General features: G+C 32.8%; 1 protein-coding gene across 1 annotated transcript in view; it reads right to left on the bottom strand.

Moving 5' to 3' along the window:
* Window positions 1-23,659, bottom strand: part of SK (small conductance calcium-activated potassium channel) — a 695,575-nt gene that overhangs the window by 14,055 nt on the left and 657,861 nt on the right. Inside the window, exons 9-12 of the mRNA XM_089640922.1 lie at window positions 23,273-23,446; window positions 19,662-19,685; window positions 16,748-16,995; window positions 9,282-9,417 (exon numbers count right to left, since the gene is read on the bottom strand). Coding sequence (XP_089497048.1) covers window positions 9,282-9,417; window positions 16,748-16,995; window positions 19,662-19,685; window positions 23,273-23,446 — 582 coding nt within the window. The remainder of the gene's footprint in view (window positions 1-9,281; window positions 9,418-16,747; window positions 16,996-19,661; window positions 19,686-23,272; window positions 23,447-23,659) is intronic.

Genomic DNA, 23,659 nt, shown 5'->3' with positions numbered 1-23,659 from the left:
GTGACTGCGTTTTAAGGAATTTTTCAGGTTATGTATATTAAATTTCAATTCGTTTAAACGCCAAAACTCTGGTTCTTTGTTTTTGTCTTTGTCATAGGCTTTGGATGCGATAAGTTGCCATTAAAGATCATAGTTGGTACCCATAACTGTGATAATAAGTAGGTATATAAGAAAATTTAAATTACGTAAAAAATACATATATATATAATATCTCGGTTTTGGCCGAGAATTGAACCCCAATCAATTTCTCAAAAGGCAAACTAAGACAACTTATATAATAGTTTAATATGTACTGATAATAAGCAGTATATATTTTTCCAACCGAGATTACATTGTGTTTTATGAAATTATATGTAGTTAATATGTATATTATAATATAATACAAAATATATTTAATCCGAAATAGTTAAAACCAGAACCTTTTTAATTCGTTTGTATAGTTAATTTTTTTTTCATTTCGCATTAAGTGGTATTTTTATAGTTTGCAAAAAATAGCTATCTGTCATCGACAAAACAATCGTAAAAAAATTTCTCTGGACTTACGACGGATAAATTTTTTTTATTACGTTTCGGTCCCGGTGTCAAGATGGATGACGTTTTAATGGTTTAGTTTAGTTTTTTTTTTTTTCTTATTATTTCTGGCTTTCACCCTTCAAGGGTGTTCTTGGCCATCATTTAAAATTATTGAGAAATGAAAGGTGAATTTAAATATTAATTTTATTTAAATGGGCAAATTTCAAAATTATAATGAAAATTGGAGTCGAGTTCAGACTTAGAAGAGATGAGATGTTGAATGGAGGGGAGGCAATTTTAGATAAGGCTTGATAGAAGAGAGGATATTTGTTTAGAGAGGGACAACCAAAAAATATGTGATCTAAAGTTCCCACTTCTAGACCACAGAATGTACAATCTGGGGAGTCAAGGACGTGAATTTTAAAAAGATGGGAAGGAACGGAACAATGTCCGATTCTCATTCGAATGAGTGAAGAAATTTCTTTTTTGGAAAAATGAGGGAATTGCTGAAACCACGGTTTTGATGGAATAGTCCTTTGTATTGAGGCATAGCAGGCTCCCTTGGATTGACTAGCAATGTGCCAATACTCCGACCAAACATTGCGGGATCTATCTTTGATGATGGAAAAAATGTCAGATAGGGGAATGTGGTTTACGAGGGTAACAACAGGGTTGGACGCTCCTTGTTTTGCCAAGGCATCCGCAATATCATTACCCATGATACCAACATGTCCAGGAATCCAAATCAGAGTTACAGTTTTACCAGAGCTTTGAATGGAGGCTATCATCTCTCGAATAAGGCATACAAAGTGATCATCAGGATGAAGAAGAGGACTGGATTTAAGTTTTTGGAGGGAACTGAGGGAGTCAGAGAGAACGAGGGAATGTTCAAAATTATTTTTTATTATATATTTGAGAGATTCTATTATTGCAATACACTCGGCTGAAAATATTGAAAATTGATTTGAAATTGAATGAAATATTCTGTCATTAGAATTATTGTGGTAAACGTTAATACCTATACCACAGTTAGGAGAATCGGGAGATTTGGATCCATCAGTAAATAGAAGAGAAAAGTTGGGCCATTTAGATGAAATAATGTCATTGAACATATTATTGACAGTTCGGGCCGGGAGATTGGAATGACTTTTAAAGATTCCGATCCCTTCTATTATTGTTGGGGATAGGGTGACGTGACTATATTTTAATTTGTATAAGGGAAGTAGATCATTTTGGATGATGTGAAGCTCTGAGAGAGACTTAAAATTTTTACAGATGTCAGGAAGAGGTTTAGTTGAAGCTCTGATTGTAGATGAATGGGTTGAGTCAATGAACAACGAGACGCTGGGGATAACCTGATGACATTTAGAATTTAAACATTTCAGAAAAAATTTGTCAGCAAATAGTTGACGCCTTAAATAAAGAGGAGGATCAGAACATTCTACCTGAAGGGAATTGATGGGTGACGATTGCATCGCTCCAGTTATAATTCGCAAAGATTTAGATTGAATTTTGTCTAATTTATCAAGTACATTTTTTGAGGCAGTACTAAAAAGTGGGCAGGCATAGTCAAGATGGCTTCGAATAAGTGCGTTGTAAAGCAACTTAATGCAAGTAGGGTGAGCACCCCACCAAACGCCAGATAATGATCTGATGATATTTAAATTTTTTTCGCATTTAGTAACTAAATTATTAATATGGGACGACCATTTAAGTTTCCTATCAAATGTTACTCCCAAAAATTTTACTTTAGAAGCGTTGGGGATTGGAGAATTTTTAAATAAAATTTGAACGGGGGGGTTTTTATGGCGGTTTGAGAAGGTGACACACTGAGTCTTTTGGATTGAAAGTTCAAGACCATTTAACGTGAGCCATGTGCAAAGGGCATTCATGGCTTCGTTAAGATATTTGACGGCGAGAGGGATGATTTTGGATGATAAGAAGAAAGCTATGTCATCTGCGAACTCAATAACTTTTACTTGTGGGGGAATAGCGACATGCATATCATATGTGTATATATTATACAGTAAGGGGGACAATACATCGCCTTGTGGTAAACCCTTCCAAATAGACCTACTTTGAGGAAAAATATCTGGAAGTTCAATGAAAATTTTTCTATCTAGAAATAGATTAATAATAGATTGTACAAACATGGGGGGAAGGCCAAGGCCTAGAAGTTTTTTTTTCAAGATTGGGATGGAAACATTGTCAAAGGCGCCTTCTATATCTATAAAGACGGCAAGACAAACTTCCTGTTTAGAAATTGATAAATTAATATCAGTACTGATGATGGCAAGGTTATCTTGAGTGGATTTTTTTTCCTAAATCCAAATTGAGATGGAGAGAGAAGCTGTTTACTCTCGACGAAAAATTCTAATCGGTTTTTAATTAATTTTTTATAAAGTTTACTGAGGGTGGATGAAAGAGCGATTGGCCTGTAGTTGGATCCAGAATTTGGTGATTTGTTTGTTTTTAAAATAGGGATGATTATTTGACAACTCCAGTCATCAGGCATTATACCAGTCTGGAAGATTTTATTTAAGATGCTTAAGAAGTGGTTTAGAACATTATCATTACTATTTTTGATTATGCTGTAAGGTATACCATCTCTGCCTGGAGATGAGTCCTTGACTGTTGATAAACAATTTTTTAGCTCAATTAAGGTGAATGGAGAGTCTAGCCAATGATTAGACATAGGAGTATTATAGATGGGCGTTATTTCATCTAAGTTAGGTACAGAAGGGGGGGCAATTTTGTCCAAAAATTCATCGATCCATTTAGAATGAGACGCTCGAGGAGATGGTGAACTGGAGGAGGATCTAAATCTTCGGATCATAGACCAAACTTCCGAAATTGGAGTGTTCGGAGATACTGAACTGCAGAAGTTGTACCACCCGGATCTTTTTTTTGACCTCAATACCCTTTTGGCATTGGATTCAGCATTTTTGTATATAAGATAGTTCTCCATAGTCATATTGTAACGATAGGAAAGAGATTTAGCTTTCCGAATTCTTACTACTTTGGAACATTCCTCATCCCACCAGGGAGTTGGAGGGAGTTTTTTGAGAGATTTAGTTTTAGGGGGAGGATTTGATTTATTTATTGCAGTTATGAGCATTGATTTGAAGTTATTATAATCATCTTTGACGGAAAATATATCGGTGGCGGGTGAATTTAATAGGAACTTGTCCATATGAGAGTTAAATTCATCCCATTTGGTGTGTTTCGTTTTAATTTTTGTCGAAATATGAGACTTGTCTGATTGAAAAGAAGTTTGATAAGTAATGGTGATCGGGAAATGATCACTGGAGCAAGGGTCGGGGGACACCACCCACGAGGAGAGAGAAGCCAGAATAGTAGAACATATCGATAGATCCACTGCACTGGGGTTTGTGCTGGGGCGTGAGATCCTAGTAGGAGATCCGTCATTCAAAAGGAAAAGGTTGGATTGATCTAGGAAATTCATCACACTTCGACCATCTCGGTCGGAGAAAGCAGAACCCCAGACGGGGGAATGGGCATTAAAATCGCCTAATATAAAGAAAGGAGGGCTTAGTTGACTTACAATTTGCAACCAAGTTTGTTTATTGAAGTGGGCTGTTGGGGGAAGATAGACTGAAATAAAGGATGTGTCCTTTATTTTAGCTGCAACCATTTGGAAGTCAGCATTGGGGGGTTTGATATTATTTATTGGGGAAAATGATATGGATTTTTTAATAAAAAGGGCAGCACCGCCGCCCGAACCTTCCGGGCGGTCGTCGCGGAGACAGGAATACCCTCCCACATTAAAGTGGGTGGATGGAGTAAACCAAGTCTCCGAGATAGCAGCCAAAGAAATAATGTTGGAATTTAATAGGTTAAGGAGATCAGATTTGTTAGAAATAGCACTTCGGCTATTCCACTGAAGTATTCTGACATCCTGAAGAGTCATTTTGAATAAATGATTTTAATGTGGAAATAATAGTAGCAGCGTTGGACGGTAGATTAGTTTGAGAAGAAATAAGCTCAATTAGAAGCATAATAAGAGTTTGGATAAATGAAGAATTGTCTTGGGAGAGTTTTTCAGAAAGTTTAAGAGAGTTCATTGAGGACGGATTATAATTATTTGCACACCCATTTGTGGCATTTGAAAGAGGTGAACCATTGGGATTTAAGAGCAGTGAGTTGTGTTGTTGCTGATCGTATCCAGGAGCCGGTTTAGAGATAGCGTTTTTGTATGTGAATTTAGTTGAACGAGAAGAAGTTGTTGTAGTGGAGGGAAGAGGGTTGGATGAGGAGTTGCTGGATAAAGCCTCAGCAAATGATTTTTTGACAGGCGGGAATAGTTTAGAAGCCTGCAGAAAAGACAAGTTCTGAGAGGCCATAGAAATTTTAATATTTTTTTGGCGAGATTGTTCTGGGCAAGATGTGTTGATAGCTGTATGTGAGCCTGAGCAGTTAAAACATTTAGGTGAGGAGGAAGAAGGACATTGGTCAGCTGCGTGGTTTTCTCCACATTTAAAACATCTGGGTTGAGATCTGCATGCAGCTTTGGTATGACCAAAACGGCAGCAATTGAAAAATTGAGTGGTGGGATAAGTATACATTTCAACTGGTAATGAGTTGAAGAATAAATATATATGGGAGGGAAGAGATTGACCTTCAAAGGTGATAACGACAGATTGGGAGGGCTTCCAGGAAATTATACCCTCAGAGGAGTCCTTGTAATTTAGCCTCCTGGCTTTTATGGGATTGCCAATGTGTTGGGGGGTTGAAAGTGAAGACAGAATTTCTTCGATGGACAGATCGGTCGAGATACCTCTGACCAGGCCCATGCGAGTGACATTGAAAGTAGGGATATATGCCTTGAACTTTGAATTAGATGAAATGAAGATATTTTTGATGAAACTGTTGGCAGCTGGCCCTGAGAGGAATTCGACGGAGATTCGGAAGCGACCCTCGGCTTTTACACCTCCAGGTTTGATTGAAAGATTCTTGCTATTTGATAGGAATTTGCCAAATTCAAGAGGGTGGATGGTTTTTCCTTGCTCAGTTTTTTGGGCGTATGCTATGAATGGGCCACGGGAATGAGGAGAATAAAAGTTTGTTGGAGGAAGTTGAGAAAGTGCTGGTGGGGACAGTGAAGTCGAAGGCGAGTCAAGTTTTATTGGGGAAGAAGGAGTAAATTTCCTTTTTTTGGTAGAAGTCAAAATGACAGAATCACTGTCAGAAATTTCTACATTTTCCCCGTCTGGGGGGTCCGGAGAGGGATCTGGGGGCTTTGTAGGGGGTACAGGAGGGAAATCTTCCTCCATTATTCACAACAGTAAACAACTACAATAATAGTATGAAAAATGACAGAAGTAAAAAAGTTTATAAATATCTGAAAATCAGCAGCGAAAAGTGACTCCTGGATCAGAAGGGAGAAGAAACCTCAAGGCACAACACACTACACTTTTTTTTTGGCCAGAAAACAAAATATAATGGTAAAAAATTAATTTTAGATAGAGCAAAACAAAACAACTGATGACAGCCAAATGTTATTGTTGCATCACCGTTTAGTTTAGTTGATTTTCAAATTTAAAACCATCTTGTTTATTAATCAAGTGGGTAGGTTTTTAAGTATTTATTTACCGATCTTATGATTTGAAATGAGAGAAAAATATACTTTTTTGAAGTCGAGGTCTACTAACTGTTCGCAAAAAATCAAGTGTAAAATCACCTACGGATGTGACTGTTCTTTAAACCCACAAGCTTGTACCTACATATATCGCCAGAGTCTGATAGATGTTTTATTTAGAGCACTGCAGTTGAAAGAAATCCCCTTCATAATGTAATATTTTTGTAACTTCTGTTACAAGTGTAAACGCTCTTGTGAGAAAAATTTTAAAACTGATAATACCCGAACAAATTTATAATTGTTTATTTACTTTGTAGGAAACTGCAATGTACCGCTGATTCCGGCAGATTCCTGAATTCCAAAAAGGGTCCAAATTACCAGTGAATTAATTAACCGCTCTTTTTCTCCTATTAAAATATTTTATCCTTACAGACAAAAAGCGGAACTACGCTCTGCTGACCACCACCACCCAATCGCGCACTTTCAAGTAATGAGGAATAGTAAAAACTTTGAGCTATCGCCAAGATATTCAGAAGCAGATAATGTCACGTTTTTACTAAAAAATAATGTCCTTTCTGTCTGATTTAAATTAAAAGAAATTTCTCCGTTTCCCGAAATTAAGCGATTTCGCGAGACAAAGAGGTAGGCATGCGAAGGTTAACACTTATACGAAATTTGTTTGTATATAATTAACGTCTTATTTAGATTTGCTTAACTTATTTGATATATTTCTTTTGAATATAAAACCATTGCATTTATACCTTGATACTGGGTACATCTACTCTAACCGCTGTCAATAGGTGTTCTAATTCTAGAATTCGCCACAAGATGGCGCCACTTCCGTTGGCATTTCGCACTTGGATGGGCCCCAGGCTATCATAAATACTGTGCTTTCAGAATTCGCCACAAGATGTCGCCACTTCCGTTGGCATTTCGCACTTGGACGGGCCCAGGCCACAAATAAATAAGCACAAACTCGACAACCAAAATTTACACATCTTCGGATCTACCGGATCTGCCCTGATGATGGACACTGCAACGCTGTCCGAAACGTCGGCTAAAGAAGGAGTTAGCGCAACACGGCATAACACCCCAAAAACAAACAACAAAAATGCTTTTGGCCGTGAGAATCTAAAAACTTACCATAAAATGTATGTATTTTATATATAAACCTTTCAAAAACAAATTCCTAAATGTTAGTTTAGTCAAAACTCTATTAAAATCGGTTGCGCAGTTAGTAAGCGAGAGGTAGTAAGCGCACAAACAGACATACGCGGATGGCGACTATATTTTATGCTATGTAGACATGGATAACCACAAAGTTATACATTAAAAGGAATAAAATAATATTATTTGAGCGCATCTATAATACAATCATTAAAATTCGCATGAAAAATGTACAAACAGGGATATTATAACATATCAATTGAGTAAGTTTCTTTTAATTTCCTCCCGCATTATTTTAAATCAGAAATCCAATCTCATTAAATTTATTATCGCACGGCGCGGCGTGGCAATATTCCACCAGGAATTCTTTCAGGATATTTTTTTAAATATTTTCATCTAGTCGGACTATGTATGTAAATATCAGAAATAACTATAAAGTAAATAATAACATATTCCCCAAGAAACCCTCAAGGAAATAAAATAGTCCGATAAACAAAATGTACATGCTTAGTATGGCCTCTCATAAAGTTTTATTACTTGCGTAATTGGAATAGGCAAAGTGTGTTGCATTGTTCGTGTTTTAGCCGAGATAATTTGCGACATTTTGTTTAACTTAACTTACAAATCCTTTTAATAAATATATATATATATACGAGTGTAGTTCTTTTATATAGGTACGAAACGTCTCGTGGAGATCAAAGTGAAATACCTACAAAAGTTAAACAATTAAATAATTAAAACTCATTAACAAATACACATCAATAGTTTTGTGGAAAAACATATAATTAAAATAAAAAACAAGCTTTCAATAAATAATTTTTTAAAACATCATGGATTTGTTTCGTTTACAGCGAGTCTTACTCAATTAATAATCAAGCTGTGTTTATAATTGCAAAATCACTTTGTGGCGTGATTTTAATGCAAATAAAATAAATAACTACAAATGCACCACTATTTAATTAAAAAGGATTACATTTTTAATTATGTGATCATTTGTGTTCATTCTGTTTAGTAGTACTTCAATGGCTTGGTAAAAAAATATTTTAAACTTTTGGTGAAAACGAGCTTTGAACTACACTTTACTAGGAAAAACTTTTCTCATCCATTTTTTAACATTTTTTCTTGCTATTAGAAATTTATACACTTCCATGTATTACAATCATTATTCCAAGAGTTTTAAATAATATTTAACTTTATTTTAATATAATTATTCGATATCCCTACATATAGAGGATGTTTCAGCATGCACCTGTAGGAGTTTAACTTTATTTTTATCGAATTAATCGATATACATATATATACAGAGTGTTTCAGCACGAACCCGTAGAATTTTAACCAGCGATTCCTGGGCATATTTGTCCGGCGACACTTTTTTTCCAATGAAAACAAAAAAAAAATCAACACACGTCTAGTGGTTGGGTGAAGCAAGCACGGGTCTTGTGATACCCACTCCGTCTCGTTCCACCAGCACGGTAATAGAGAAAAGAGAAACGTTACACATTATCAGTGGTGATGTGTGATAAAAAAATAGTTTTTTTATTATAATGGAAAAAAATAAATCATCCGACAGCAAAATAATATCTCAGATTTTTACTCTAAATATATACAAGAATCACTGGTTAAAATTCTTCGGGTACGTTCTGAAACACCCTGTATAATATATATGGATACAATATTCAATTCAATCAGATATAAAACCATCCACTTTGTATTTTTTTTATTGTAATATTTTATTATTATTTCTTCTAAATTATGCATCGTGTCAAAATCATAACACTTATACGTAAAAGTCACACGGGCATAACATGAATAAAATAAACTTGACAATACGTAGTTATATATTACATATATCTATATATAAAATATAACTTATCCCTTTTAAGAGAGAAGATAATATAATCAAATTATCATTAGGATATCGAAAGCGAGTGTTTTATTTCACATAAAATTTTATGAACTGGAACAAATGTTTAAAGCAAGATTAAGCCATGTCTGTACTAACCATGATTCCAGTACTGACAGCGATTCCTCTTCCGCAATAGGTGTTGGGAACAATGTCTCCAAACCCAACAGACAAGAAGGTGATGGCTATCAACCACATGGCGTTTAGGAGATTGGCGTGTTCTTCGTCGTGGAACCTTGTTTCCGCAATTTGGCGCAAACAGGTTTCAGTCAAATTAAGTTGATGATTTGTCGCAGATCCGTTCACAATTTGACGCGCACCAGTCAAAGTTGATGAAAGTTTGATGCAATTTGACGTAAGTGGTTCCATAGAGATGTTGTAGTCCAAGTTTTGGTGTGCCGGAAGATGTCCAAAGGTGGCCGCCAATGGTGAGAAGTAACGGGAAATACAAAAAGCACCGTAATAAACAACAACGTTTTTCTAACTATTTGCTTTTGTAAAGATAAAAAAGAATGAAAAAAACATTAAAAAAAAGTTTTCATAAAAGCTTTCAAAAAATTTCAATGATAAAAAATAGCGCAACATGTGTATCCTTTGGTTAATCTAAGCCACCTAAGATTGCAAAATAAACACCAATAAATGTAGTTTGTGATTAATAAAATGCGATAAATTAATGAAAAAATGAAATCAGAACATTGTTAAAATTGATAAGTAAAAAAATATTGGTTTAGGAAAAGTTTGTAGAAATGTTTTCATAGGATTTAAAACGAAATTGACTATTTGGAATGTTCAATAATGGTGCTGACAATATGTTTTTTAAGTGCTTTAGTGTAAGACAGAATAGTGAAATGCAAAACAGTAGAAAATAATCATGCAAATACTAAAATAAAACAAGCCTTAGTGGTAAGGTAGATATAAAATTTACATAGTATATTAATATAATTGTTTGGCGCCAGCGGTGATTTTTCATAAAAACGGCGCAATATGTAATTATTTTTTTTATTTTTAAGTTTATATTTTATAAATCAGGTTATCATAAAATCTAAACAAATTCTGTGTTTTAAATCATCAGGGAATGCTGATTACATTATGTAAATAATGTTGGTATTTATTTTATGTTTATACTATTATTTTATTTATTATTTTATTTTATTTATACTATTATTTTATTTATACTATTATTTTATTTATGCTATTATTTTCTTTGCACTATTTTGTACTATTATTTTCACTATATCACTATGTTTATTTTTATAAATTAAGCTGTTTTGTTCACAAAGAACTACAAGAATATTTCATAACAATTTAAAGGTGTATAGTGTATACAAACACATTAGTGATAATGTTAGTTGTTGCTCGATAAATATAAGACACCCACTACTATAAAAAAATGTGCGCAAATTTAGTCTACTATTTGAAACTGTTTTCCTAATCGCCCAACGCGCGCCCAATATTGGTAAGTACACGGGTGACAATATTTTTAACATTGGATTGTTTCTTCATCTCGTTTTTGAGTTGTTTGAGCTCGGCAGTGAAAAGTTTTCCGGCTTGTGTGTTTCCCCCCACCTACAACATGCCTCTCTTGAAAACACATGTTCACTTATTCTTCTACTCAAAAAGTCCCACTACACAGCATACCCAAAGATGATTAGGCACTGAGAGAAATTATTTTCCTCAGAACCTCCTGTGAAGAGGTAAAGTAAAAAATATATATTTTTGTAAGCATTTCAACGTTGTGTAATATTATTTAAGCCACGTACCTATCTTACAAAATGTTTTCCATTTAATTTTACTTGCTGCTCCTCATAAGTTTTGATTCAAAGAATGTACATATGTAATAAAAGTATTTTAAGATTAAAAATGAGCAAATTGATTTATGTAGTGCCATCAGAGTGTCCAGAAAAAATAAACAATCCAATACACTATCTAGATAGTGACCTAGGTTACACACCAATTTCATTAGAAACTTTGTTTCCATTTATAAAGGTAAATGTCAAAAATATGGGAAAAATTATTGCGAGATGATATTTTTTATTCTGAATTCGAAATATGAGATTGACAAATATGACGTTTACTAACATGATCCCAATTGTCGAGCGGTTAATACTCTGTCCCGGTAAGACAAGATATACTGGTTTCGATTCCTAGTTGTTATCGTTATCTTTTTATTTTCTGTGTTTTGTTCTGTTTCATGTTTCGTTTAAATTTGTTATTTTTATTTTCTTCTTAAAAAAGGAATAAATAATTATGTTATAAAAAATGATTTCAAAGCAATTTTCAACGGATTGTAACAATCTAATGAGCTTGCTGTTCTGATTAATTATTTTCATAAAGTTTTCTAGTTAAAAAAATACTTCTATATATTTTTTTCATTATGATTTCTTTTCATAAATTAAAACATTCATTAAAGTTATTATTATTCTTTATGTCAGTCGCATGAATGTATGTAAATATAATGTACCTTGAGTTTGCTGCCACTTCGCCTTTGGTGGTATTTACCTACGTGAGATGTTAGTTAATTAAACTTCATACATACCGTGCAACTCGGCAACCTCTCGGGTTTCTAAAGCTCGTTCAGATTTACATTCCGATGCTTAAAATATATCCGATTGCAACTATCTGTAATTATTCTAATAAGTAAACTCCAGTTCTCCTCCAAGCACAACCAAATTGTACCTAGGTAATTAAGACATTATTTCAGAGGTCTTGTTATATTTGATCAAGGAGCGTTTACATGAGCAATCAAATATACACTGGTTAATTTACAAAATCAGTTCGGAAGCTCCAGACGATTTCCACCAAAATGATTAAACGCAGATTGTGAAAGTTTGAATCTTTTATAAGTATTCTAGATGAAAAATGGGTGTGTTTGGAACAGTTCTGCGGATCTGTGTGTCCCTGTTGTGTTTACATACCACCATGCCACAAGTCAGGGTGATGCCTCTCCCGCAATAGGTGTTGGGCACTATGTCTCCGTATCCAACGCAGAGGAACGTGATTGCTGTCAGCCACATGGAGTTTAGTAAGTTGGCGTGCTCCGCATCGTGGAACCTGCGCGATCAGCCGTGAGCATCAGTCCACAGTCCTCAGACCTCATATACAGGAAGTTTAGGAGTCAGGGAAGGGATAAGCAAATAGGGGAAAGGACAGGTTCCGCTTCATGAACTAGTCTCAACTAGAATGTAAACTACTCAATATAGGTATGACAAGATGAACCAGAGTTTCTTAAGGTTTGGATGATTTCATACTTGATTAGATATGGATACCTAAGTGTACGAGATCTGTCTCACTAGGATTATTCCTTGGTTAAAACAGGCAGGACAAATTACTCCTGTTTCACTCTTATTACAAGGTATTCCTTTTTATTCTTTTAAATTATGTTAATGTACTTTATAATTAATCGACCATCACAACACGGGCATGTGCCTAGCATGGTGGTTGAAAAATTATCAATCACTGTAATAAACAATGCACTGAATAAATTGTTTAGACTTGAAAATCCTAAAAATTTAATACGTAAAAGCCCACTTAGGAGTTTATCTATAACAAATGGATATATTTTTAATTTTAATTAGATAAATAACTTTGTATACACAGTGGTTGATTTAATAAAAAAAATCGAAATTTTATATATATTCAAAATATTAATTATTTAAGTAACACTGTGCAAAAAAGTGTGAGAAAAATTATTATAGAAAGATTTATATCTTGTCTATTACATTAAATTGGGATAGATTTTGGGTGGTTGAGACTAATTTGTGACGAAAATCGTTGTTAAATATTATACAAAAAAGGAAATTGTATGAGAATGCGGTATTTTTATTTTACTTTAAAACACTGTGCATTGTTAAATTAAGTTCATATTAAGCACAAGATTTTTTTTTGTAACTTAAAATAAAATACTTTTGACGCCTTCAATAATGTAATTCTTTGGCAAACCATTTTTCTTAACCACAAAGGCAGATAAAATTAAAGAAAATTTATCTCCTGGTAATCTTCTGCAGGATTTTCAGACATTCAATAGATGGTAGGCAAAATAATGTGAAAGCAAATATTATTTCAATAGGAATAATTTTTTTTTCAAATATTATTAATTGTGTAACATCCACATACAATCTGGTTACTTAACAAATCTTCCAAAATGGTCAAATACAAAATAATTGATTTTCTCTTAAATATGTTAATAATTATTTTTTTTAGTATTTAAAATGAAACCAAATAACTGGTAAAATCATTTTTTAAAGTATCGATCAATAAATATTCAATACATAGATTGATTAGCATATTATAGATATTGCGTACACTGGAGTAAGTATGGGGACATCGAAAGCTTTATCGAACGATGTTCATAGTTTATTAACTAAGCATTCTCATGAAAATTTCAATACGTTAGACGAATACACAATCACTAAAAATGCTTGAACAAATCGACACAAAGGGGATTTAATTCAATTGGAATTTTCGGGAAAAGGGAAGTAAATGATAAATAATCAAAATAACATGGAACCGTGCAAATGAAATTAAAAGTACACTCAGCAAATGAAAACATTTAACATAACTACATTCAACCGTTGACAGCAAAAGAGGGAAAGACAAAAAGCTGCAAAACAGTCAGAATTAAAACAATGATGATTCGATCTAAACCGATTTCCGAAAATAATTGAATCACTACGCTTTAAGTCGTTGATTTTCACCACACATACGACTTTGTCGCAGTACTGTATTTAAAGATATTTCCAATATAATGTTGATTTAAAATATTTTTAAAGTTCCAAAGTTTGCGAAAATTGATACTTGCCATACAATTTATTATGTTTTAAGAAAGTATAATATGTTTATGGTATTTACAATTTCGTGAAAAGACTTTTTCCCTAAATAAATAATATTTTGGGCTTAGTAAAAAAGGAACACCAAACCTTTTTCTTTAAAATATTGGAAATGTCTCTCTATATTATTAATTTAATAATATATTACTTTACGCATCACATATTTCTACTTCCCTTGTCAGAGTTATTCTGTACTGGTATATTGTTGATTGCCGAAGGAACGATTTCTGCTGAAATGATGTCAACATGTTTTGTACTTTATAATAAAGCCTTTTTTAATACGTTTCATAAAAATATAATAAAAAACAATGTACTTCTTCCAAAATAAAATAATTCATTTTCTTTTTTAAATTCGTTCTTCGAGAAAAGTTGGCATGGCTCCAATTAACTTTTGATAAGATATATAAAAGTACGCAAACATAATATGTAACCTATAATTCTTTGTTACTTTGTGATGACTGCAATTATGTTAAGGTTACCTACTCAAGTGATTCAATATAGTGTGTATTCGATAGCATTTAATTTCCTAAATGGAGTGCATTTTTTATTGAAGCCGTTTGAGTTAATAAAATGACAAAATTGAATAATTCCTCGAAAAGAACGTAGATTTTATTTATTGCAATAAATATAAATAATTAAATAAAATTATGCAAATTTCACGAATTTTGTCAAAAATGAAACATAATTAGGTACAAATCTAAAAAATCGTGATTTAGGAATGAAGGTGGATGGCCGATATATGTTTAGGATTTTGCTGTACCGATTATTAGATGGTTTATGACAGTTTTAAAAAATTTGGTTGGATAAACTAAGCAATGTCAACTAAACGGGAAATTTTAGCTTTTTTCGTCCAATTGTAAATAGTTTCCCGATGTAAATTTCTCGTTTTTCCTTTGTAACTAGGTAAAATATTTTTGTTCTTTATTCAAGTTCATATTTAATGTAAAACAGTTTATTTTTAATCTTTGAGCTTGGAAAAATATGAATATAATAACCACAGCTGATTAACGTTAATATATTCATAGAAACATATTCTTAAATTGTGTTATGGACTTTAGAATAAAAATTTTTTGAAAATATTCTAAATAAAAATATTGAAACAAATAAATAACTGCCTAGTGTACTTAATCATTTCTACGGATGTTAAGTGACGTATGTTTTATACCATTGGATACTATGACATGTTGAAATAATATGTTGTGCCAAAGCAATTTGTGAAAGCGTTGTTTATATATAAATGGAACCATAATAAAACAAGTATTGTAATAAGCGACAATGATTGATTATGCATTTACATCAGACAGATAGTTGTGGTAAAACACTGAACACACCAGATTCAGCACATGTTACTTCCGTTTACAGACACATTTGGTTGGAAACATTGATTTTACATCAAGCTTCATACTCGTTGGACCGGGAAAGCGAGGGCAAGGAACAGTCAGCTGAGAAGGAAAATGGGAAGAGGTAGATCTGAGGGACTAAGAATGTAATGCTTGCTTTTTACCTCAATTCTCTGCTTTGCTTCTGTTAATGTGGAGTATTGGCTACGATGCTCAAGTCCAGTGGAAAGTTCGGAAATTTGGTTAAAGTTACCTTTTAGACAGAAATTATTCTATCTCAAATTCTGCAGGAGAAGTATAATATGCACCAAAGACTTGGTTATAAAAATATTGACTGTTTTTATAATTCTTAAATATTTTTATTCATTTATTATCCTTTAACATCCACACGCTGCTGCAAGAGTTGGATAATTTTAAAATTTTTAACAGCGCTTTTAAATAAACTTGTGATATGAGTTTAGTAGTTTAAAGGTATCCCGCATAATTTGTGTTTAGTTTGATAGTATTTATAATTGGTTTTGTTAAATAGAAAATGTCATGCATATAATTTGTTCCTAATATAAGAAGAAAGTTTGATGAAAAAATCAATACAAAAAGCAAAAAACTAATAAAACATTTTAATGAAAACTAACTACAACTAATAATAGGATTAATAATATTTTGGGAAAAAGCGGGTCATTGTTTAGAAAGAGAGGGGGATTAAAAAATACTTAAAAAAGAATGGTAAGTAGGTAAAATAGAAAATATATATTTTTGTACTTTTCTTAGACGGTAAATTTGTTGTTAAATATTCATGCAAGATGATACTCAATATCAATGCAACATTAATAAAAATCTAACATTCATCTTGGCAGTCAGTACAATGCGAGTGAATATTGTAGAGAATTAATTTTTAATTAGATTTTATGATACAAACCACGAAGGAATGTAATTAGTACTTCTATAGTTATGGTTGGTTGTAACCAACCTGAAATCAATCCACTCATTGCAAAAAATGCATTATTTACAAATCAAATTGAATTAAAATATTTCAGCTTTGTGAAATCAAAAGCTGTTCAAAACTCTACGAATGGATGTTTCAAATGATTGTCTGACAATGTAAATGGAATATCTACTACAACACATTTTAATGAATTGATAAATGTTGTGGCAGTATGACAAATTTGATAAAATACTGCAATCCTAATAAAAATTTCACTCATTTGTATTTATGTTTCACTAAAATCAATTTGCAGTAAGTAGTAAGTTATTTTCGAAGACCGATGAAAATATTATTGCCATCGTGACATTATAAACTTCTGTGAAGCAATATTGATTTCAGAAAATACTCAGCAAAAATAATGATCAATTTAATAATAAAATGGTAGGTACAGCAAAATATATGGAAATTAATGTTTACCTTTCGCATTGTCTGAGAGTCCAACTAGCGATGATCCATAGCGATACCATGAACACCAGAAGAACTGTCCCAGGACATATCGTCATGAGGGTCTTCAGGACGAAGCGGGTGTTGAAGTTGATCCTGTTCAAGGCTCCTATACTTCTGGAGGAGGCATCCGTGAAAAGTTTACTATGCAGCAGCATTACTCTGCAGATGAGGTATAGCCTCAGGAACATGGGCAGGGAGAGAGTCACGTCGTATGGGACCTGGTCACGGAATGAACAATATCAATCTAGGAAATAATTCATCTAAACTACGTACTGGAAATCACATATAAAGGGAGCCAAAATTAACCGGGTTGAAACAACATAAGTTTTTGTGTAGGTTCGTTGTAACAATGAGCCCTAATAATAAACGTGTTTTAAATTTTTCACAACTTAAAAACAACCGTTTTGTATGGTAAATGATTGGGTCAAATGTAACATTATTCTAATAGTATTCGACGTTGATTTGTCAAGTAGTAATACAAGCTTACAAAAAAAACTTTAAATCTATATCTTTTTATTATTGAAGAACAAAGAAACGACAGTTTGTGTGGAGGGGAAGTGTGTCATTACGGGTAATCTTGTAAAAATGACATCGTTCAATTCGTACGTCTTATGAATAACAAGTCGTAAACGGAAAGGTTTATCAAAATATATTGTGCTGTAAAAAGCGACAGTAAAGAATATGACGTGAACAAAATAAAATTATTTTCTAATATTAAAAAAGCCAATGAGGTGTGTGTATGAATAACGGTGTAGAATAACGAATCAAATGGAACAGAAAAACATTATTAAATTGAAGGTGCAGCGGTTTAATGAAGATAATTATTATTATCTCGCTTTTTTATAGCAACCTGCTGAGACAAATTTTATATCTCAAAATTTTTAGCGCCATTTAACAGGGATGCATTTAGTTCCAAATGTATTTAATGTGCATTGGTATGAGCTATACACATGCTTTAAGTGGGATTAAATTATCCAGCGTCACCATAAGGTGAAAATCTTTAGACATCACGTTCATACACATAAGGATTGATAGGAGATGACCTATCAAAATAGAAGTAGAAAATTAGCGAATGAATTTTGCAGATTCTATGTGATTTCAGTTATTTAACATAGTAGCCAATCTTTAAAAATATCTTCCCCGTCCACCACCGAATTTCAAGAATGCAGCAAGCTTCGAGATCGCGTGTCAAGGGTTGCCGCATGTCGCTATATCCGCACTCAATTGTGGTTCAGTATTTACAAGGTAAACAAAAACATTATAAGTTATAAATACTTTACTTTTTCAAACATGCTGCATGTCTGGTGCTTGACAAATTTCTTACAGAAATTTTTACTAATTTCAAAGTCAACTTTTACAAAATTCAAAAAAGATTGGTATTCCAAAACTACAAACACATATTATAAAGTGTCGCTAAACACCGACATGCAGTTGAGTTTGAAACAACTGTAAAGTTGTGTTTTCAAAATTGTGATGTTTTATGTTTTAAAGCAGCTTACGTATACATTATTAAGAAGTATAATAATAATGTTCGTAATTATTTGAAATTGTTGAAGCCTTTTTAAAACCAATGCGCGATCGCAATTGCGAGCCGAACTACGAATCATTGAAAAGGAACAGACAAACAGCAAACGACGCCAACCGTCACGAAATTTGCGTTATTAAATGATCGTGCTATATGTACTTATACCCGAATAAATTAATATTAGGAAACGATTTGAACTGCCGTAATTTGTAATTAATATTGCTCTTATCCATTTACAAAACTATTGCAAGCCTATTGCGAAAATGATGTTCTCTTAAAATATTTTAGTATATTCGTATATATATTATTAGTATATTCGTCACGTATTGTGATCATATTTCTGTAATGTGAAGTTTTTATATTTCCATCGTATTTCCGGTTACAAACTAGGAAACTGCGGAATAGCGACACATTGTATTGAAATAATGGAATTATCGTAGGTGTACAGATTTTTTACGTAATATGTGCGATAGTGTTTATGTTCAAAATTGATTTGTTCCTGTCTGTTGGTTGTTTTTTCTTTAATTTAGTGAACAGTGTCGCGGTTGTTCTCTATGTCTGCATTTATTTTCCTTATGTAATACCTGCAAACAAACAAAGAATTTTTAGTTTTTGTTTTTTTTTTTCACTCTTTTCACCTTAAGAGAAAATTTTTTCTTCTATTGATGGGCTTTATATTTTTATTCTACTCTTTTATCAAGACATGTATTATATTATGTACGATTCAAAAATAGTGATTTTGAAAAATTAACAAACCTACAACCTACGATTCTCACCACAGCAATTTAGATTTCGAAGAAGAAAAAAACAGATATGCTGATATAAAATTTTCAATCAATGGTGGAAACAAGTGTATTAAACCTCCCAAAATTATCTTGGCTCATTGAGTATTTACTCGACTTACCTTTGGAAAAATTAACAGTTACGCAAATCGTTTGTTTTATTTCTCAGTCTAAAGGATGCAGTGAGAAACAAGAGTTCAAGAGTAGTATAATGTCATTTTAACTGACCAACTGAAAATGTTCATCCTTTCTTTTACTTAACACGTTATTACGTATAACACAGTTGTATTTTGCTTTATTTGATAAATTATTAGAATGCAATTTCACTTCTAGTTAGAATTCTCGAGAATACACCATGAGCCAAGTATTACTTTACAAACAAACATTGCAAGTAGTGTCAAAGGAAAAGACAGGACAAGAAGTGAAAACTAAGAAGAAACTTGAAGAAATAACTATCTAGTTGACTCTCTAGGGAGATACTAACATATTCAAAGATAACACACATACTTACAAGGACGGAAAAACACATGCATACATACACAGAATATACTACATGAGATCAAATATTGATACCGACCTGAATTTGCTTATATACGGTTCCCTGCAGACAGGGTGAAAAAAATTTGATTTTAATTTTTTGTGTAAAATGCTTCAGTGAATTGAAGGGATAAGAATGAAACGGCAATGCACGCAAAATAAAATAAGAAATAGTGTGTTCATACAATATCACAAATTTTGTAATACATTATTTTTCTTCAGCAATTACTTATTGATGCAAAACTCAATAATAATTGTACTTGAAAGTAATTACCTCAAATGTAGTATTAAAAATAGACTAGGTAAATTAGCCACTGAAAAAATTAAATTAGAACCAACGGTCAGTTATCCAGAGTCCAACACCGAAATAATGTTGGTTGTGAAAGGGCTCAATGAACTAAAAGGTGCTTTTAAGAGCAAGTTAATAATGGGTGTAATTTGAGATTTTCGCGGCCAAAGGGTATTGTAGTGATTTTTTTTTCATGCCGTGTTGCGATACCTCTTTTTTTAGCGATCATCAGGGCAGATGTGCAATCAAAGATTGTGGTGAAATTTGTGCTTATGTATGTAAAGTAGATGTGATACCGTGATGCTAACTCCAATCCTCTAAGAGCTCATGTAACAGTATAATTTAAAATGGTTTTCTGCGTTTAGTTTTGGAATAGCTGTTAGTTACCGGATTCCAAGAACTATTAAGCATAGCCCCGTCCTTGTTAACATTAATGTTTTTTTATGAATTTTAATTGCATTCGTAATTAGTCATGCGTTGTGGATCTTTACGAGACTTCGGGAACAAATCCTAAGCACTTGCCGTTCTCAATTAAACTCTCGGCAATTGTCGATTTATCAAGGTTCTGAAATCCTTTTGGAGATGTCCGTTCTATAAATCTTGTCACATATGGAATAGCTGAATTTATAAACTCCATCTGGTCAAGCGGAAACTTGGTTTTTGGAGGCCTCAGTAAGAATGGAATTTTCGTAGTGGTTCCAAAGACAGTCTTGATGCTTTCTTTTCTCAGTATCTTTGCAATTCTGTCCGTTAAATTTTAGGCATAAGGGAACAAAATGCAGGTTTTTGGCTCTTTTTCAATTCTGCCTTCGTTTGAGGTAGATTTGGCTCTTATGATTTGCACTATAGGTTATAACGGTTCTGTTCTAGTGCATCGGTTAGATTTATTAAGTTCCGATCGAATTTTTAGTTCTTTAGATATTCTGGTGGTTCGAGTCACTAAAAGTATGGATAAGTCCTATTTTCTGCGCAGGGTGTTGATGTCATTCAGCGTGTATATACCGATGATAAGGAGTTGGTTTTCCATACATGGTGTGCCCTAGGCTATCATATATATATATATATTTTTTGTATTAGGCAATTCACCCTAAAGAGAGTGCTTTGTGCCGATTGGGTTAAGATTTATGGTTAAACTGATGTGAATTATCTATAAGGGGACTGGACATATCATATATTAAAGTCGGCTATCATATTCTTTTCGTATCACCTCCATGTGTAGAAATGGCAGGATTTTATCATGGTTTTCAAGCTTTATTGTGAGTTTAATTTCACTGTGGAATAAATTGAGGCACTACTGGAATTCGTAAAATTTCTCTTTTCCATGAAGCCAAAATGGTACCACACTTTAGGAACAGCGGAAGCTTTGTCGAGTGCCACTTCTTCAAACATCTGCAAAACGATATTGGATATTACCGGCGATAACGGACTGCCCATCGTAACTCCTTCATCTTGCTGCAACAGTTCACCCTGGAATACAAAGTATCCCGTTTCGAGGCAGTGTTCAAAATACCTAAAAATGTTTTTCTCATATATTTCACTTAGCATTGTCATGAAGTCTTCTAGAGAACCATTAGTGAAAAGAGATTCTACCTCAAAACTGACAAGAATATCTCCTTCCTCAGTCTTAAAGTGGAATCCTTAATCCACGATTCAGTTTTCTGGTTTGAGTTTGTTTTGTTGGTTTTCTCGATTTAATTTTATTTTTACTTGCATAAATCATTTGATCCTTTATACATTTTTATATATAATTATTTTTCAAGACTTTATAAACCTGGGTATATTCCCATTCTTGACAATGTATTTTATTTTGCCTTGCTCTAAGGAAATAAATAAAAACATTATTTTTTTTGCTCCTCTTAGCTTATTTTGCCATTTGACACAATTTATAAAAAAACTATCAGTTACGGCTAACTACTGTCCTGTTAAATATTCGATCTATTCTTTTTTGCCAGGATTTGTGTTTTGCAGGCAAAAAAATTAAGTAGTTGTTAAAAAACGTAAGGATTTCCATTCCAAACTTTTTGCTGACAATTTTAAAATATTGCTTGTACTTTATTTTAAAACCATTGTAACTGTTTGAGGTAAAAAGTGAATTAAAAAAAATAATTGTCAATATTTTTTAAAGTGTTCCAATTTTGTTTTATGAAGAAAATTATTAAAAAATGCATTACAAATTTAAAATATTTTACTAAAGGGTTTGTTTTGAAGTGATGTTTAAAAATAGTGATGTTTAAAAATATCTCAAATACAAATTGTGTGAGAAAGTTAAACTTAATACTTGCAGTCAATGAAGCCTTGTGTAAAAATGTGCAATCTTTATAATATTTACAAATCATAATGAAAACATACTGTTTTAGTAAATGCACTTTTTGAAAGCTGTAAGATATAAGAGATCCTAAAAAATGCTAGTACCTATTAAAACATTGCTATTCATAATGATTTCATCTAAGTTTAAAGCAAATATTAGAAGTATGTTGATTATGATATTTTCTAAAGGAGTTAAATCGTACAGTTACTATTATCTTGAGGCTAGTTTTTATAAAATTTATTTAAATATACTCAATTAGGTAAATGTTTTGATTTAAATATGATAATTTAAGATAATTTAAAATTACGAATTTAAATTATATAGTATATTTAAATATCGCAAAATAGGTGTAAACCGAAATAATTGGAATATATTCGAAAAATCAAAAACGATCGATTTATGGAGTCTCTTTTCATAAAATGGAACCAAAAGCTAAATTTCAAGTTTAAAAGTTAATGCGTTTATGGGTAAGTTAGAAGAAAAAGCATGTAGCCAAAAAAATCGGGGAAGATTGTCATTATAATGTTTTTTTTTCAATTCCATTGTATTAAGTTAAGCATAATGAAACCAATTTTAAACTTTATTAATTACGTCAATCACGCCCATTTTCAAACTTGTATATGTCAGAATTTGGTCTGGTGAGAAAATTTTAAAAAAGTGGAATAATGTTTAGAATAGATTTCATTATACTACTCTACTTTACATTTTGTGTTTTTGGTTTTTGTTTTTTTAAAGACATTGGTATAACAAAAACGAGACTTTATGTTGATTTAACAATGCTCACAAGTGCGAGCTTAAATTTAATGAAACAACAAGTAGTCAAATAACTTTTAATCAAATTATCTTAAAAAGATCATTCTCGCAACTTGTTTATTAATTCAAATTATTTTCATTTGTAAATTTAAAAGATGCAAGTAACAATCAGCACTGTTTTATTTTTCAGAGGGAAAGAATACCAACAAAATGAATGATCAGGTATTTTAAACTACGATTTAAGTTCTATTTGCATCAAATCAGAGGTAAGAGTAAGAAGTATGCTGTTTGTGGCACTGACCAGCTCGGTGCCCATGATGCCACCCTTGTTAGCCAGCTTCGTGGTCCACAGGAAGTAGTACTGGCCGGGGATGGGATGGATGGCGCACACGATCAGTTCGATACTGATCTGCGAGATGCGCTGCCAGGTCATAGCTATCCGCCAGTCGTCGGCGCAATTGTCTATCATGAATAACTGCAAACATAACCAGAATTAATTTTTTAATTATTTCATAAATACGATCACACATAATGAGCATATGGTACGTGGGTGTCCCATTGGAAGCAAATCAGAGGCAGACCGAAGAAGTTGTAGATTAATTGAGTGGAAGAGGATTGGATCAGGACGGGAAAGACTGAGAAATGGAGTCGTGCCCCAGTGCACTCAGAGGCAGGCCGAGGGCATTGT

The sequence above is a fragment of the Hesperophylax consimilis genome, chromosome 2 (genome assembly GCF_061612785.1).
Source record: "Hesperophylax consimilis isolate HC1 chromosome 2, BYU_Hcon_1.0, whole genome shotgun sequence".
In the NCBI taxonomy this organism is placed as follows: domain Eukaryota; kingdom Metazoa; phylum Arthropoda; class Insecta; order Trichoptera; family Limnephilidae; genus Hesperophylax; species Hesperophylax consimilis.
This window is presented reverse-complemented; position numbering and strand designations above follow the sequence as displayed.